Below are 17,139 nucleotides of genomic sequence, written 5' to 3'. Positions count from 1 at the left end.
ATGTCCTTGATGTCATTCCACAACTCGTCTCATCTTCAGTCATTAGCATTCAATGCATCAAATCTATTCTTGAGGTGGTCTCTAAATTCAGGAGGAATATACTCAAGGTCGTATTTTGGTTCTCATGGACTTGCTCTAATTTTCTTCAGCTTCAGCTTGAACTTGCATATGAGCAATTGATGGTCTGTTCCACAGTCAGCCCCTGGCCTGTTCTGACTGATGATATTGAGCTTCTCTATCATCTCTTTCAGCAGATGTAGTCAATTTGATTCCTGTGTATTCCATCTGGCCAGGTCCATGTGTATAATCACTATTTTTGTAGTTGAAAAAAGGTATTTGCAATGAAGAGGTCGTTGGTCTTTCGGAAATCTATCATGTGATCTCTGGTGTCATTTCTATCACCAAGGCCATATTTTCCAGCTACTGATCCTTCTTCTTTGTTTCCAGCTTCCCTGTTCCAATCACCAGTAATTATCAATGCCTTTTGATCAATTTTAGCCTGCAGAAGTTGGTGAAAATCTCCAGTTTCCTCATCTTTGGCCTTAGTGGTTGGCACATAAGTTTGCATAATAGTCGTATTAACTGGTCTTCCTTGTAGGTCTGTGGATATTATCCTATCACTGACAGCATTGTACTTCAGAACAGATCTTGAAATGATCTCTTTGATGATGAATGCTCTTTGTCATTCCCTGCATAGTAGACCGTGATTGTCCTATTCAAAATAGCCAATACCAGTGCATTTTAACTCACTAATGCCTAGGATATTGATCTTTATGCATTCCATTTCATTTTTGATGACTTCCAGTTTTCCTAGGTTCATACTTCATACATTCCATGTTCTGATTATTAATGGATGTTTGCAGCTGTTTCTTCTCATTTTGAGTCAAGCCACCTTAGCAGATGAAGGTCCCAAAAGCTGACTCCGTCCACATGATTAAGGTCATCTCTACTTTGAGGAGGCAGCTCTTCCTCAGTCGTATTTTGAGTGCCTACCAACCTGAGGGGTTCATCTTCTGGCACTATGTCAATGCTCTGCTATTTGTAAGGTTTTCACTGGCTAATTTTTTTCAGAAGTAGACCATCAGGTTCTTCTTTCTAGCCTGTCTTAGTACAGAAGCTCCGGTGAAACCTGTCCACCATGGATGACCCTGCTGGTATTTGAAATTCTGGTGGCATAGCTTCCAGCATCACAGCAACATACAAGCAACCACAGTACGACAAACTGACAGGCAAGTAGTGGATGGCTAAGCTACCAGGTCCTATTTGGCCTCTTTGTGTCCTTCTCCCAGCACTTGTGAAGAGTTGATATCCTCTATTGTATTGACTCGCAACCTTGGTTGCACATTAGAATCCCTAGGAACTTATAAAATCTCAATATCCAGGCCATACCCTGCATCAATTGTATCTACCCTCTGAGATTGGGACAAGGGCATCAGTATTTTCAAAGCTCCCTGGGTGATTCCAATACGCAACCTGACTTGAGAATTTCTGCTGTTGTATCTTGTTACAACTAGGAGCCATGGGTTGCGGGGAGGGGGTGAGGAGCTGTTACACTATGGGTTTGGGTGACCAACATTCCTGGTTTGCCTGGGACTGAGGGTTTCCCAGGATACAGGACCTTCAGTGCTAAAACGAAGAAAGTCCCAGAAAAGAGATGAGTTGGTCACCCTACAATGAGTCTACAATGATGCAGGTTCACCTGACTGAGTCCTTACAGCTTGGTGAACTAATCTGTCCACAAGCAATACTTTTGCCCAAAGAACAGAGGCCCCACTTCAGTACTATTGGTACTGCCAAACGAACTCTTTTCTCCCCTTTCCTGGCCTCCACAGACACCTCTGCCCTTGGAGCCTGGCATTTGACCTTGTACACTTACCTTGTTCCCGAATGCCCTTCCCTACTATAATCTGCCAATGAGAATCCCACCCAGCCTTCAAGTCCAACTCTTCAAGTGCTGCCTCGTCCCTGAAGCTTCTCAGACCTTACAGAAAGGAAGGGCCTTTTCTGTAGTGTGTGTATTTGAGGGTAGGGGCTGGGGGGAGAGTGTTAGGGAGTGTAGAGCTAAAGAGTTCTGAGTGAGTGTCAAGTACAGCAATTGGGCACACTAGCTTAGAACTCACACCTGACCTCACAGAGTCTAAGTCCACCTCCAGGGCATCCAGACAGCAGGTCAGTCCTTACAGCAAATGTGACCCTTATTGAGCGTTGACAATGACCTATAGGAATGGTGGGGAAAGGAAGGTGGATGAGTACAGAGAGGAGAGTTAAGACAAACAACAGACTTTGATTTCCAGTAAATGGATTCATTACATTCACAGTGTGTCACATTGAGAAATTATTTAGCTTAGAAAATTTGCTCATTTATTGAGGCACGTATATCATAACACACAAGGAGATTCGGTAGTCTGCAGGACATTGAGAAGCAAAATATTGGTCTAAGGAGACCCAATAGCCACTTCCATCTACAGTTATAACAAACAGTACAGGTGAAATATGAGGCGATCTACTGGGTTCAAAGGTCACTCTACTGCTTTCCTGATCTACAAGTCTGAATCCAGGATTCCTTGATTCTTTCTCCCTGACCTAACTCATTCCATTTTCAGAGAATGAATTTGGAGATTTGGAAAGCAAATCAAAGAATCTCCCTCTGATGTAGATTCTCGATATCAGACTAGTGCTGGTTAGGTTTCATTTTCGTCATCTTTATAGTGTTGCATTATACATGAATACATAAGATTTTCTGAAACAAGGCTTTCCCCATATTCATCATTCCTCCAAATTGAACTTACTGATGCTGAATAAGGTGGAAATTCCATAAAATGGTTTTCATGCACTGAACACATCTGTGAGGTTTGTCCACCATGTGGATTTTCAGGTGTCTTAATAAGAGTCAAGCAAAGACTGAAGGCCTTCCCAACTCACTACACTCATAAGGTTTCTTCCCAGTGTGGACTCTCTGATGCTTAATGAGAGTTGAACTCCAACCAGAGGCTTTACCACATTTATTTCACTCATGGTTTCTCTGTAGTATGAATTCTCCAATGATCAATAAGGTATGAGCTATACTTGAATGTTTTCCTACATTCTTTACATTCATAGGGTTTTGCTCCACTGTGAATTTTCTTATGCTGAGTAAGGTGAGAGTTCCAACTAAAGGTCTTCACACATTCAGTACATTCATAGGGTCTCTCTCCAGTGTGAATCCTATGGTGTTCAATAAGGAGTGATGTTCTACTGAAAGATTTCCCACACTCATTACAAGCATAAGGAGTTCCTTCTGTATGGACTCTCTGATGTTCAATGAGGTGTGAGTTATGACTATAAGTTTTCCCACAGTCGTTACATTCATATGGTCTCTCTTTGGTGTGAACTCGTTGATGTTCTATTAGATTAGAGCTCTGGCTAAAGGCTTTCCCACATTCATTACACTCATAGGGCTTCTTCCTTGTGTGGATCTCTCATGTCAAGTAAGGCTTGAATTTCGACCAAAAGCTTTTCCACATTCATTACACATATAAGGCATCTCTCCTGTATGAATTATCTGATGCTGAATAAGGTGTGAGCTTCGCTGGAAGGTTTTCCCAAACTTGCTACATTCGTAGGGTTTCTCTTCGGTACGTATTCTTTGATGCTGAGTAAGGTTTGAACTATGGCCAAAGGCTTTCCCACATTCATGACACTTATAAGGTTTCCCTTGTGTATGAATTCTTTCAGGCTGAATAAGGTATGAGTTACACCTGAATAATTTTCCACATATATTACACATTTAAGATTTCTCTTCAATAAGAATTTGTGGCTGTTGGATAAAGTTTGAGATATTACTGAAGTTTTTTCATATTCATAAGGTTCTTCTCCATTAAAGGACTCCCTCGTGTTTGTTTTGTTCACATTGTTCACATTCATCTCCTTCGTGTAGTCGTATCCCTACTTCAAGAGCTTTCTCCTTTATAATCAATTGATCCTCAGTCCAGGTCTCACCATCTGACAGAAAATATAAAAAAAAGGTAAATGTAACAATAACAACTCCAGGTGGAAAAAAGATGAGCAAAGTATTCAAGGAATATTTGATTCAAAAAGTATGAAAAATGGCCTTGCGATATAGGGAAAAGAAGGAAACAAGACAAGCAGATTTGGAGAAAGTGATGGATAGGCTAAAATTAGGATTTATATATTAAGTAAGTAACAAAAACAGATATACTGGGATTAGCAGAAAGAGGAGAACTTCACCCTAGAGGTTCTGTCCTTATGGTACTCTGGTCACGTGGACTGCCTCTGTGATAACAGGAAACAACCTTGACATAATCGGACACCTTCCTCATTACTACTGCTGAGAGATCTGTCCTTACACACAGATGCTCACACACTTACTCATGAACACAGACACTCTCATACTTACATGCACCTTTTAGAAACAGTGTAAGCTGTGAGGATTTGATAATGGGGAAGGAGAAGAATAAGAGAAAGAGTTTAAAACTTGAAGCATGGGGTAGAGACATATTTCCACATCTGTTCCAACTCTAACAGAACATACACAAAGCACTCTGGCTGCATCCAAGAGAGACATGATAGAAGAACATCTCTTTATTTATTTTAATACATTTCTCCTCTAAGTTTTACTTATTAAACATGGCTTACTGAAGCTAGAGAGGTTGTTTTGCAGTAATGTTAGAGGATGAGTTGGAATTGACGGCAACAGGTTTGGTTTTTTTGGTTGAGGTCTGAGTGCTGAGGAATATCTGATGCAGCATTTTCATCAGCAGTGAAAGTTAAAAACGTATACAACCCTGATTTTATTAGATAATGGTCATTGCCTTTAAAGAACTTCATAATTACCTGTGATAGCTTATCACAGAACCATATTTATGCATGTTCACCACCCCAAAATATGCCCTCATCTTCTGTACATTCAGTTTGGATACTGGTTTTTATATCCCCTTGCACATGTGTTTACCTTATATGTCAGACAGAGACCTCAAGCTCCTGGAGAGCAGAGACTAAAAAGTCTGATAAAAGCATCAGGTCTAAATATTAGTTAGGCAAATCAATTCTTTCTATCAAGATACTATAATAAACTGTGGCTACAAACACAAATCATTGGCTGATCCCTAGAACAGCACAGTCCAATAGAACTTTCTGCAGTGAAGGGAAGATTATACATCTGTGCTGTCCAATATGGTAGCCAATAGCCACATGTGGCTATTGGGCACTTGAAATGTGGCTTGTGACTAAGGAACTAAATTTTCAGTTGTATTTCAATTTAATTTGAATACAGGGTGGCTACCCTTTTGGACAGCACAACTCTCTTGTGTTGTTAGGTGCTGTTGAGTTGGTTCTGACTAACAGTGACCCTATGTAAAACAAAACAAAATGCTTCCCAGTCCTGCGCCATCGCCACACTCACTGCTACGTTTGTGCATATTGTTGCAGCCACTGTGTCAATCCATCTCGTTGAGGGTCTTCCTCTTTTTCACTGACCCTCTACTTTACCAAGTATGATGTCCTTCTCTAGGGAGAACATGTTCAAAGTATGTGACATATGCAGGACATGTCCTGGTAACATGTCCAAAGTATGTTAAGACAAAGTTTCGCCATAGCACCTCTAGAGTTTTCTAAATCCGCCGGATCAGTCCCATAGGGCTTGGGACACCCAAACTTAGAAGTCCTTAAAACTGGGTGCATTAAATAAGATGAAACACTACACAGAACAGATAATAAACAAAGTCTCCGCCAACTCATCAACAAGTGAAAAAACCTATAATCTGGTAATGCTTCTACTTGGACTCAGAATACTTCACAAAGCAGTAGGTTTTCCTTCTGTACTTGGCTTAGGCATATCTTAAAATGAGGCATTTTTTTCTCTATCTACCATTTCCTGTCTTTCCAGCTTTGTTCCAATCTTTTCCCCTACACAAAGCCTCTTCTCCTGTCTGCTGGTGGCGTAGTGGTTAAGCGCTACAGCTGCTAACTAAGAGGTTGGCAATTCAAATCCGCCAGGCGCTCCTTGGAAAGTCTATGGGGCAGTTCTACTCTGTCCTATAGGGTCACTATGAGCTGGAATCGACTCGACGGCAGTGGGTTTGGTTTGGTTTTTGGTTACTGTTTGCTGAACCACTCTATTCATTATCTCCTACACATGTTAAGGCTTAGACATTCCAGTCAATGTGCCTTTTACTTGGGCCACTTCTGGAGATTTAACAGCCTGCCTAACATATTGACTATAAATTCTACGGCTCCTAAGCCCGTTCAAGTATCACCTTTTCCACAAAGCTGAAGATGATCCTATGCATAACCCTTATAATACTTCTCATCTTTATGAATCATATAGTACTTCACCCATTCATATTCATTCAATATGTTTTACTTAGCACCAACAACATGCCATTTACAGTTCCAGACTCAAAGGCACATCAATGAACAAAACAAAGATACTGCTCTCTAAGATGTTTCATTTTAGTGGGGAAAGATGGACAATAAACTACATAAATTACGTACTATAGAGAAAAAAAAAGCAGGAAATGAGAATTAGAGTACCAGGGGGAGGAAGTGGAAAGATTGATTACAACTTTAAATACCATACTGCAGTACAATGGATCACTTTTGTGTAGCCTTTTTTATTATGGTCTTATAACTACCACCCAAGTGATCGGGTAGGACTATGCAAATAGGGTAATTGTGTCCCACCAAGGGGACTGGTCACTTTTTGCCATCCCACTGGGTTTGAAATGAACCATCCCAAAGATGGGAAAGAGAGGAGCCTACCACTACCAAAGAAGGAGACACCGGCAGGATACAGCGTGGTGGGCTTCCCAGCCCACAGAGCGTGAAAGCTGATTGCCTTTGGGCAGGAGGCTTGCTGGCAGAGTAGGATGTCCCCAGGAATTCACTGGCAGAGCTAAAAGAGCTTTATAACACTTCCAGGGCAGAAGATGAGGGCCGGGAGAGAGGCCTGCCTGCGAGCAGGGCTGGGAAGAGGCTGTCCTGATGGAAGAACTGTATCCCAAGTGTTTCTCAACCTGAATTATAACCTGTTACTTCCTTAATAAACCCCATAATCATAAGTATTGTCTGTGAGTTCTATGTGGCCATTGGAATGAATTAGCAAACCCAGCAGAGAATAGGGAGGGCTGTGGGAGGGATGGTTGGTGTTAGAATTGGTAAAGATGGTGGAAAAGGGAGGCATGTCTGACCTCTGCCTCATAGGTATTAGCCTTGGGCTGTTGATCTTGATTCTCCTTCCACCTGTGAACTTAAAGGAGAGTCAAACACTGCCCCCACACCATTTTTACACGTAGTCAAAGAATGACTCACTAAGAAAGTGACATTTAAGCAAAACTTGAAGGAAATAAAGGCATAAGCCATATCGATTTCTTGGGAAAGAGCATTACACATAGAGGAAATAGCAAGTGAAAAGGCCTGGGTGTTCAATGAATAGCAAGGAGGCAAGTGTGACTGGAGCAGAATAAGCTAGGGGGAGAGTAATAAGAAATTAGGTCACAGACATAAGAAGGGGATCCGATAACATAGGACCCTGTAGGCTACTATAAGAGAATGGCTTCTACTAAGTGAGATGGGAAGCCACTGGAGGGTTTTGACCATAGAGCTGACACGATCTGACGTCTTAACAGGATCATTCTGGCAACTACGTTGGGTAGAGACTGTAGGAAGGCAAGAGTAGAGGCAGGAAAACTAGTCAGGAGGCTCTTATAATAATCCAGATAAGAGGTGATGGTGACTTGGACCAAATAGTGCCAGAGTAGGTGGTAAGAAGTATTTGGATTTTGAAAAAAATGTTGATGTCTGATGGATATGGATAAGAGTAATAAAGGTTTCTCTCTTCGTTGAGTAACTGGGAGGATAGCATTACCATCTTCTGAGAAGCGGAATATTTATAAATCAGCTACCATCTCCAGGAACCTGAAAAGACATTTCCACTTGGCTCTCCTACCAGTCTTTGGAGACTGACAGGTCCAAACCTACTCCTTCTGGTGTATGAGTATTCATTATAATATTCCTGCAACTCTTCTGTAGCCTTAACATTTTTCAAAATAAAAAGTGTGTGTGTGTGGGGGGGGTGTTGTGGAGGGTATTAATCATCAGTGACTCCCTCCACCACCCCACATCCATTCAGAAAGCAAGTATTACATCTATCTGCAACATACTCCTTGATTTTCTCCCTGCCTTTTTGTTCTTTCTGTTAATGTCCTACATCAGATCCTAATCACTTCTCAGCTAAAGCATTCCTAATTGGCCTATAAGTGCCAGATGTTTTGCCAACCCCCTCCCCCCATGCCACATAAGGCAACACTGTCAGATTGTTCTCATTTGCTGTCTTCTTATATAAGAAAAGTTAACATATCCAGTATCTGACAAATTCTAACCTTTTTGACCTGGCATTCATTTTCCACAATCTTACTTCACTTGTGCTCAGTGTTTAGGTGCTTGATTAAGGTTGGGGCAGGGGGATACACTGGGTCGAGTAGTGACTCCCCAAAAATTCATGTTCACCTAGAACCTAAGGATGTGATTCTTTGTTAATAGGATCTTTACAGATCTAACTAGTTTAGATCATAGTGGATTAGAGTGGGCCCTAAATTCAATGATTAGCGTCTTTTAAGAGAAAGGAGAGGCAGATTCAGACAGAGATACACAGGGAAGAAGGCCCTGTGATGATACAGGTAGAGACTGGAGTGATGGATCTACAAGCCAAGGAATGTCAAAGATTGCTAGGAACCACCAGAAACTAGGAAGAGGCAAGGAAGGACTTTTCCCTAAAGCCTTCAGAGGGAGCATGGTCCTACCAACATGGTTTCAGATATCTAGTCTCTAGAACTATCAGGAAATACATTTCTTTGTTTTAAGTCACCCAGTTTGTGGTACTTTGTTACAGCAGCCCTAGGAAACTAATACACTTCCTGTTTGATGTCACCAATCAACAAACATTTATGTATCACCCATGGAGGCCTGGTGGTGCAGTGGTTAAGAGCTTGACTGCTAACCAAAAGGTTGGCAGTTCAAATCTACCAGCTGCTCTTTGGAAACCCTATGGGGCAATTCTACTCTGTCCTATAGGATCACTATGAGTCAGAATCGCCTCAAGGGCAATGGGTTTGGTTTTTTTTTTTTTTTTTTTTTATGTGCCAGGTACTGGTGAAGGTATTATAACAGATATATCTGACCAAAGTGCGTTGACACACAAAATTAGGAATGATAACCTCTACCTAGGTAAGCTGAGGAGGACTTCCCCAAAGAATAACATTGAGCTGAGTCTGGAACTACAATCAGAATCAACAAGATAAAGGGTATTCCAGGCAAAAATAAAAGCATATGCTAAGGCCCAGAGACATAAAAGGAGATACTGTGTTCAAGAAGTAGGGGGGAAAAAAAAATTCAATGTGACTGAAAAGTATGGTCTGTATTGGCAGGAAGCAGGAGGTACAGCAGAAAAAATAGAGTAGAGCCAGATAACACCAAGGATTTTGGATTTTATCCTACAGGGAGAGAATAAAACCAGTTGCCATTGAGTTGACTCTGACTCATGGAGACCTCATGTGTGTCATAGTAGAAATGTGTTCCACAGGGTTTCCAGTGGCTTATTTTTCAGAAGTAGATAGTCAGGCCTTTTTTCTGAGGTGCTTCTGGGTGGACTGAACCACCAAGCTTTCAGTTAGCAGCTAAGTGGGTTAACCGTATGTATCACCCAGGGACAGACAGAGAGTAATATGATTAAATTTGTTTCCAAGGAAGTTCATTCTGATAGCAATGTGGAGGACAGCCTAGAGTTGGGGAAAAGACCAATAGCATAGGCTTTGCGTCAACAACTGAGGAAAAATATAATAAGGGACTGAACTGAGGAAATGGCAGTGACAGGCAAAAGAATCAAGCCGTTCTGAAGAAAAGTTGATAGGATACAGTAACCCACTGTATACGGAGGGAAGGAGAATAGTAGATGATTCCAAATTTTCTAGCTTGGGAAAACCTGTTACTAAGATTAACCAAGGTAGAAAAGTAGGGTGCAGAACCCAAATTCTAGTAAAAAGACCAGGCTTAATGGTCTGACAGACTGGAGGGACCCCGGAAGACATAGCTCTTGGACTCTCTGTTAGCCCAAAACTAAAACCATTCCCAAAGCCAACTCTTCAGACAAAGATTAGACTCGACTATAAGACATAAAATGATACTTGTGAAGAGTGTGCTTCTTAGCTCAAGTAGATACAGGAGACTAAAAGAGCAGCTCCTCTCCAGAGGCGAGGTGAGAAGGCAGAAAGGACAGGAGCTGGTTGAATGGACACAGGAAGTCCAGGGTGGGAAGGAGGAGTGTGCTGTCATAGGGAGTACAACTAGGGTCACATAACAACGTGTGTCTAAATTGTTGTATGAGAAACTAACTTGAGCTGTAAGCTTTCACTTAAAGCATAAAAAAAAAATAACAAAAGATTAACTAAGGTAATCACTGGAGGGTAGACTGGTAGGTGAGGGCAGAAAAGGATAAGTCAGTAGTGCACCTAGTATTCAGGAGTCAGCTGAATCAACAGCACTGGTAACTAAAGTCATGCAAGGGGATAGGATCACCCACAAGAGTGAAAAGAGGACTGAGAACAGTCTCAATTCAATGTTTAAGACACAGGAAAAATAAACAAAAAACAAAAAAACCCTCACAGTGAGTCTGACTCATAGCGACCCTATAAGACGGAGTAGTACTGCCCCATGGGGTTTCCAAGGAGCACTTGGTGGATTTGAACTGCCGACCTTTTGGTTAACAGCCGTAGCTCTTAACCATTATGCCACCAGAGTTTCCAGGGGAAAAATGAGAGTGGGTAAAATGCCCTGAAAAAGCAAGAGGTAGTCCAGGAGAAAACAGTACTTCCAAAATCAAGGATTAAGAGTTGCAAGGAGGAGTGATCATACTGACAAAAAATATTAAGGGGTCAAAAAAATAAGGGCTGAAAATCTGTGTCCTGTGGATTAGGTAGTTAACCCACTGGAAACTTTAATAAAACCAGTTCTGATGGAACAGAAAGTATCCTGGGTTGAGAAGTGTATCAGCTGGGAAGATAACAGCAACTAGTAGAGATTAAATTTTTAAGAAATACGATAGTGAAGGGAACAAAGGAGATTGTACCCAACTTCGCCTACTGCTCTATTACCCACCAAGTCCTGTAGGTTTTTCCTGTAAATGTCTCTTGCATCTGTTTGTTTTCTTCCTCGCAGACACAACAGTCTGCTTCAGAAGTTATATGGAGGAGAGAACCTTGTTCTGAGTCTCTAAGTATAGATCTTAGAATATGTGGGGTCCAGATGGGCTGAAAGCAAAGGGACAGCAATGTGTGTGACAAAGTGGCACGAAGACACAATGGTGTCTTCAGCACACATTGTGCACACTCACCAGTCTTGGATTTGTCTCAAGAACACTGAGGTAAGACTGTATAGTTGGGTTGAGGCCCCATCGCAGAGGACCATGAATGCCAGGTTATGGTGTATGGACTGAATCCAGCAGAGACTGTGAACTAATGTAAATAAACAAGTATTTTAGGAAGGCTAATAAGGGCACTTGGCCTCCTAGAAGACTAGCTATAGGGAGCCTCTGATAACAGCCTATCAGCTCTTACCTAAATCCTGAGTCCTTCCTTACTCTAAACTCTTTCAAGGCCAAACTCATGACCCTCTAAGGCTCCCTGGGCCAATACCCACAATGGTCTCGTTCTCAGAGCTTCAACATTATTTACTGTCCCACAGCCTCTTAGAGATAACTATTGCAACTCATCTCTAAGCTTGTGGGTGGGTAGGCATTAGGTTTTCTTTCAACTTAGTCTCAGTATCTAACAGGCTCATAAGTATTTGTTGAGTTAAAAATTAGCCTGAAAACATAATTGGAAGGTTAAAAGTATGAAAGAAAATCCCCCAAACATATGCCATCTCAAAGCCCACGGTGTGGATTTTAAAAAATGGCCATTGAGTCGATTCCAACCCATAACGACCCTATAGGACAGAGTAGAACTGCCCCATAGAGTTTCCAAGGAGCACCTGGTAGATTCAAACTGTCAACTTTTGGTTAGCAGCTGAATTTTTAACCACTAAGCCACCAGGCTTTCCATGATGTGGATTAAAGAACCCTTTATCCTCCAATTAAATAATCCAACTCCATTTTTTTTAATAGCCAGACATACAGGAGATAATGGTGGATGGCAGACTGAAATAAACATATTGATATGAATAATTTAACCTCATTTTCCATCAGAAGGCTTGTCTACTGTATTCCACAGGCAAAGCACCCTCTTGGAGTTTATACTGTGGGTGGAAAAGGCCTTTTCCCTAATGATAAAAGACAGCTTGGGTAGGTGGGAGTCCCTGGGTGGTGCAGTTAGTGAGTTCAGCTGCTAACCAAAAAGTTGAAGGTTTGAGTCCACTCAGAGGTGCCTGGGAAGAAAAGCCTAATGATTTATTTCTGAAAAATCAGCCACGGAAAACCCAATGGAGCACACAGTTCTACTTGACACACATGGGGTCACCATAAGCCAGGGTTGAATTGAGAGGCAATTAGTTTGTGTAGGATGAGGGGAGGAGTCCACTCTTTTCCTGGTTCTTGCGGCATGGGTTATACTAGGTTGGGTACATTCATTTATTTAGTCACAGAACTGAGCTTCTCCAAAGGCCAAGCAAATTAACAGGTGCTGGAATGACAGACCCTCATGACTTAGTGCTATAATAGTGCTGCGTCACAATGTCAAAGAGGGAACATTCCTTATAGGATTCGTTTACATGTGATAGAGCTTCAGGTTTAAAAATAATAATAATAATCTTGGCACCTGATATAATTCTAAGTAGAAGGTTGATCTTGCCATCTGGTCTGAGACCATTGTTGAAAGGACAGAGTTTAGACAAAGAGAAGCCAGCTAGATCAGTTCCTCACCCTTGGTCTTTCGAGGCTCCTGCTCTGAGGATGGACACATGGAGTGCAGAGACATTTGTTCAGGAAACTTCTCCATGCCTGGGTCGAGTCTCCGTTACTACTCCAAAACTGAGACCTTTTCTAAAATTTCTTCTGGACACGGCACAAGGGATAGACAGTCACTTAGGGCAACGGAGACGCTGCCCCAAGAGAGACTTCCAACCCAGAAGGCATTCATTCGAAGCTTTATTCTTTCTCCAGTCAGGATGGGCAAAAGCAAAGACCCGAGACCGCTCGCTGCGGTCGTGGCTGAGCCTGGGAAACCGCCAAACCGGCGGAAATGCCACAAGCGGCCTCCGCTCGCCGGCGGGCGGGCCCTGCTCACGGACCTGCGCTGTCCACTGTCCCCTGAGACCTGGACATGACGATACCCACCCTACCCTGGAGCCAGGCAAGGGCACACCAGCCCGGACACCGAGCATGGCTCCTACAGCCTAACGCCAACCCCGCCAGCCGTCCCTGACGCTGGGGCCCTGCCGCTTCCCTCAGCCAGCTCTTCGCCTCAGACCGAGCTTCCGACCGCCTTGCGGGGACCCTTCGACCCTCCTACCCTGGGCGGGAGACGCGGAGCCCCTGACACTTCTCCGAACCCGCTCCGCAACGTGTCAGCGACTTCTGTCTCCAAGGAGAGACGATTAGAAACTCAGGCGCCTCTGCACACACTTCCGGGTCCTGTCTCGGCGCCTCGGAGGCCAAAGCTCGGTCACGGCTCCTCCAGGAACCCCTAGGGAGCGGGGTCAAGGTTCTCCCACTAGCTTCGGACGCGGAGGGGTGGGGGATTCCTTCCGCATTTGCCCTTCCTTAAGGAGGGAGTGAAAAAAGATGGAAATGGCTTGAGTGGACCTAGACTCTTCTGTAATTTGGTTGTTTCCTTGTTACCCTGCCCAGCGTGCTCCCCCTTTGGCTTCTCCCTCTCTTGGCGAACTCCTGTGCCACCTTACTGCTCTTCTCCACTTCCATTCTTCATGAGCACAAGGCATGCGGATTCTGCTAGAACTCTTTATGCATCCCCAGTCCAGCCTGTCCTCTCTTTGTCCTTCAACTCAACACCTCCCAGCTTTGCCAGAGGGAAAATACAGTAACGGAAGGAACTTATTGGTACCAATGGGCTGAAAGATGAAGAAAAACTTATTTGAGAAAAGGTCGAGATCTAAACAGCTTGCCGCACCTGAGGGATGGGTTTTCCAAAAGCAGATTTGACTTGTTGAAGGCAGAGCAGAAAAAGAAAAGTTAGACATCAGTTGTTCATAAGGGGAGTTTCCTGCTAAACTCGGAAATAACAGCTACCAGTTGATGAGCATTTAAACCGATATTATCTCATCAATCCTCATGACAATCCTATGTGTTGGTACTTTTTACTATTTTATATGCCAGAAGCTACAGTGGGTAAGCAACAGAGGCAGCATTTGAACTCTGGCCTGTTTAAACCAGAGCCCAGGCATCTATTACCACCTATGAAGGACAGTGGTGGGAGACTGTGTGGTTTGTAATATAAGCAATTGAGAAAAAGACGCTTCTAATTCTGCCCGCGTTGTAAAATTATAAACATGAATGAAATACAAATATAAGAGGTTAACCATTTTCTAAAAGTGAAGAACGAATGGGAAATGTTAGTGGAAAAAAAAAAGTTCCAAGAGTATTTTCTTGTTGAATTGTACAGGGCACTATCTGCTTGACATCAGTCATACAATTCTGAATATTGTTTCCTTCATACAGTCATATTTAGAAAGGAGTATAAAATATGATGCCATATACCAATGAAGAAAGAAATAAGATTGATGTCACGATTTGCTGAGTGTCCGTCTCTCCAGAGGCAGTTTCCACCACAGTTTGAGATGTCTGATTATGTGTCTAGTCATATTTAAGTTAGCTAAATCCAAGGTATTCCTCCCTGGACAGTGCAAGTTCTACCCTACTAAGTGCTTGCTCATTAATTCCCTCTTTCTTAGGTTTTATGCTAACCACCTCTCTTCTATTATTGGTTGTTATAATGTATTTGTATCAATAACTTTTTGAGTACTGTGTGTCCAGTACCTCTTACATTAATTATCCCATTTAATTTCCATAATGCTATTATTGTTTGCATTGTATAGGCAAGAATACTAGAGAGATAAGTAAAATTTCCAGGGTCACACAGCAAAGTCAAACATAGGTATGTCTACCTCCAAGGTCATTGTTTTGACTACTCCCATCTGTTTTAGCAGTCTTTAATCAACGGATAGTTTAATTCACTGGATAAGGTTAACTATATTTACTGGCTAGCACGATTATCATGTAGTTTTTAGTGGCCATCAAAGTGGCTCCAAGTCACAGCAACCGCATGTACAACAGAACAAAACACCACCCTGGTCCTACACCATCTTCACAATCGTTGGTATTCTTGAGCCCATTGTTGCAGCCACTGTGTCTTCCAACCTAGGAGGCTCATCTTCCAGCACTGTATCAGACAATATTCTGTTGTGATCCATAGGGTTTTCATTGGCTAATTTTCTGAAATAGATGGCCAGGACTTTCTTCCTGATCTTAGTCTAGAAGCTCAGCTAAAAACTACCCATCTTGAGTGACCCTGATGGTGTTTGTCAATGGCATAGCTTCCAACAGCACGTTAAGCCACCACAGTAGGACAGGCAATGAACTGTTTATCATAGTGCCTGGCAATTGTATTACTGAATGAATGAATGGCAAGGTTACATTTTTAGATGTGGGAATTCCACTGTGCTTTACTGAGATGATACTCCAGAGACTTCATTTGAACTTTGTTCTTAAACCTCCTCAGTTATCCATATACTATTTCCTAGGGTGAGGAATTTCTCCAGAGAGCTCACCTATTCATTACCTTGAAAGTGCCACACTTTCGCTTGTAGGCCTTTTGACAAGCTATCTCCTTTTCCTAAAATACTCTCCCTGCCCCTCCCCCAGTGTTCCTCATCTCTGCAGTCTACCCCTATCTACCCTTTTGCTCAACCCAAAAACCTAGAAAACAAACTCGATTCTTTCTATTACCTACTGCTTTGTTCAGTTGCTGCAGTACAACTGCTGATAGTAAATCTTGGTAAGGACACATGCCCCCCAGCAAGCTCTACTTACTGGAAGAAATTAAGAACCCATCTTGGGAATAGTTAAGTTTGAGAAATGGAAATCTAGTGCCAGAGAGGGGGATGTCTTAGCAGGAAATATCAACTTGGGAGCTTTGTCCTATGGCCTACTATTCGCAAAATTGTTTAAGCCTGTTTCAAGGATGGGGTTTGACAAGCCCCTAAAAAAAAAAAAAGAAAAGAAAACCTGGATATTCTAGCTGCTCTCTTTCCTGGCAACCCAAAGAACTCTGCATTTAAAATCAGTTAGCAAACTGATAATACTGAATCACTGGAGATCCAATAGAGAATGAAGAGCTATCAGAGAAAATGTCCCTTCTCTGGGTTACGTGTCTAACACCAACATCATAATGATGGGAAGTTTTAGAGTCGGACATAACCAAATTTGACCTATTAACCTGCCGTGTGACCCTAACAAGTTCTTTAACTTCTCCACATTTCAATTCCTCTGTGAACTGGAGATATCTCCCTTGCAGTTGTTATGAGAATTAAGTTGAATATGTACATACGTGTGTGTGTAAGTAGGTTGGCAGATAAAATACTCCTTAGCTATTAGATTTCTTCTTTTCCTCCTCTCCAAGACCAAAAAGCATTTACTAATGATATAAATTCATATTATACTGAACTAATTTAACATCAGCTTAAAGAGGAAAGATCCTTGCCCTCAAGGATTACTTTGGTTTCTCATTTTTTTTAATGCATTTTAATTTTATTTACTAAGAAAATACATTCTGCTAGTTCTACTGAAACCTTAAACTATTTAATTTTGTTTGCATACTGTCTATACCCCAATTGAATAACCCTTTAAATCCGAAACATTCAGCCATTGTTCTAGACGTTTCTGAAATAAGTTTTGTATCAGTACAAAAAGTGATCCATTCTTGATGTGAAGCAGTTTTCAGGGAGGAACTGCGTCACATGCAATATGGTGATTTCAAGATTCCAAAATGTTCTGGCTAAAGCCCTCGGATTTTGTTTGAAAAAGATTCTCAGAATATCAAATGCACCTTTATTCAAGTTTAAGTACAAAAGCACATTCCTAAACCAAATGCATACATGTGACTTTTACATATTCTGCTCTTGAGAGATTGCTTAATC

The 17,139-nt window shown here is 42.0% G+C and overlaps 1 protein-coding gene across 1 annotated transcript; it reads right to left on the bottom strand.

The window, feature by feature from the left end:
- Nucleotides 1-2,605: 2,605 nt before the first annotated feature.
- Nucleotides 2,606-13,728, bottom strand: LOC126087244 (zinc finger protein ZFP2-like). The gene is given in 3 exon segments (XM_049904530.1): nt 2,606-3,454; nt 3,457-3,981; nt 12,908-13,728. Coding segments are annotated over 2 exon segments (753 nt in total). The 5' UTR covers nt 3,767-3,981; nt 12,908-13,728; the 3' UTR covers nt 2,606-3,011.
- Between the last annotated feature and the right edge of the window lie 3,411 nt (nt 13,729-17,139).

Source organism: Elephas maximus, chromosome 12 (assembly GCF_024166365.1).
Source record: "Elephas maximus indicus isolate mEleMax1 chromosome 12, mEleMax1 primary haplotype, whole genome shotgun sequence".
Classification (NCBI taxonomy): Eukaryota; Metazoa; Chordata; class Mammalia; order Proboscidea; family Elephantidae; genus Elephas; species Elephas maximus.
This window is presented reverse-complemented; position numbering and strand designations above follow the sequence as displayed.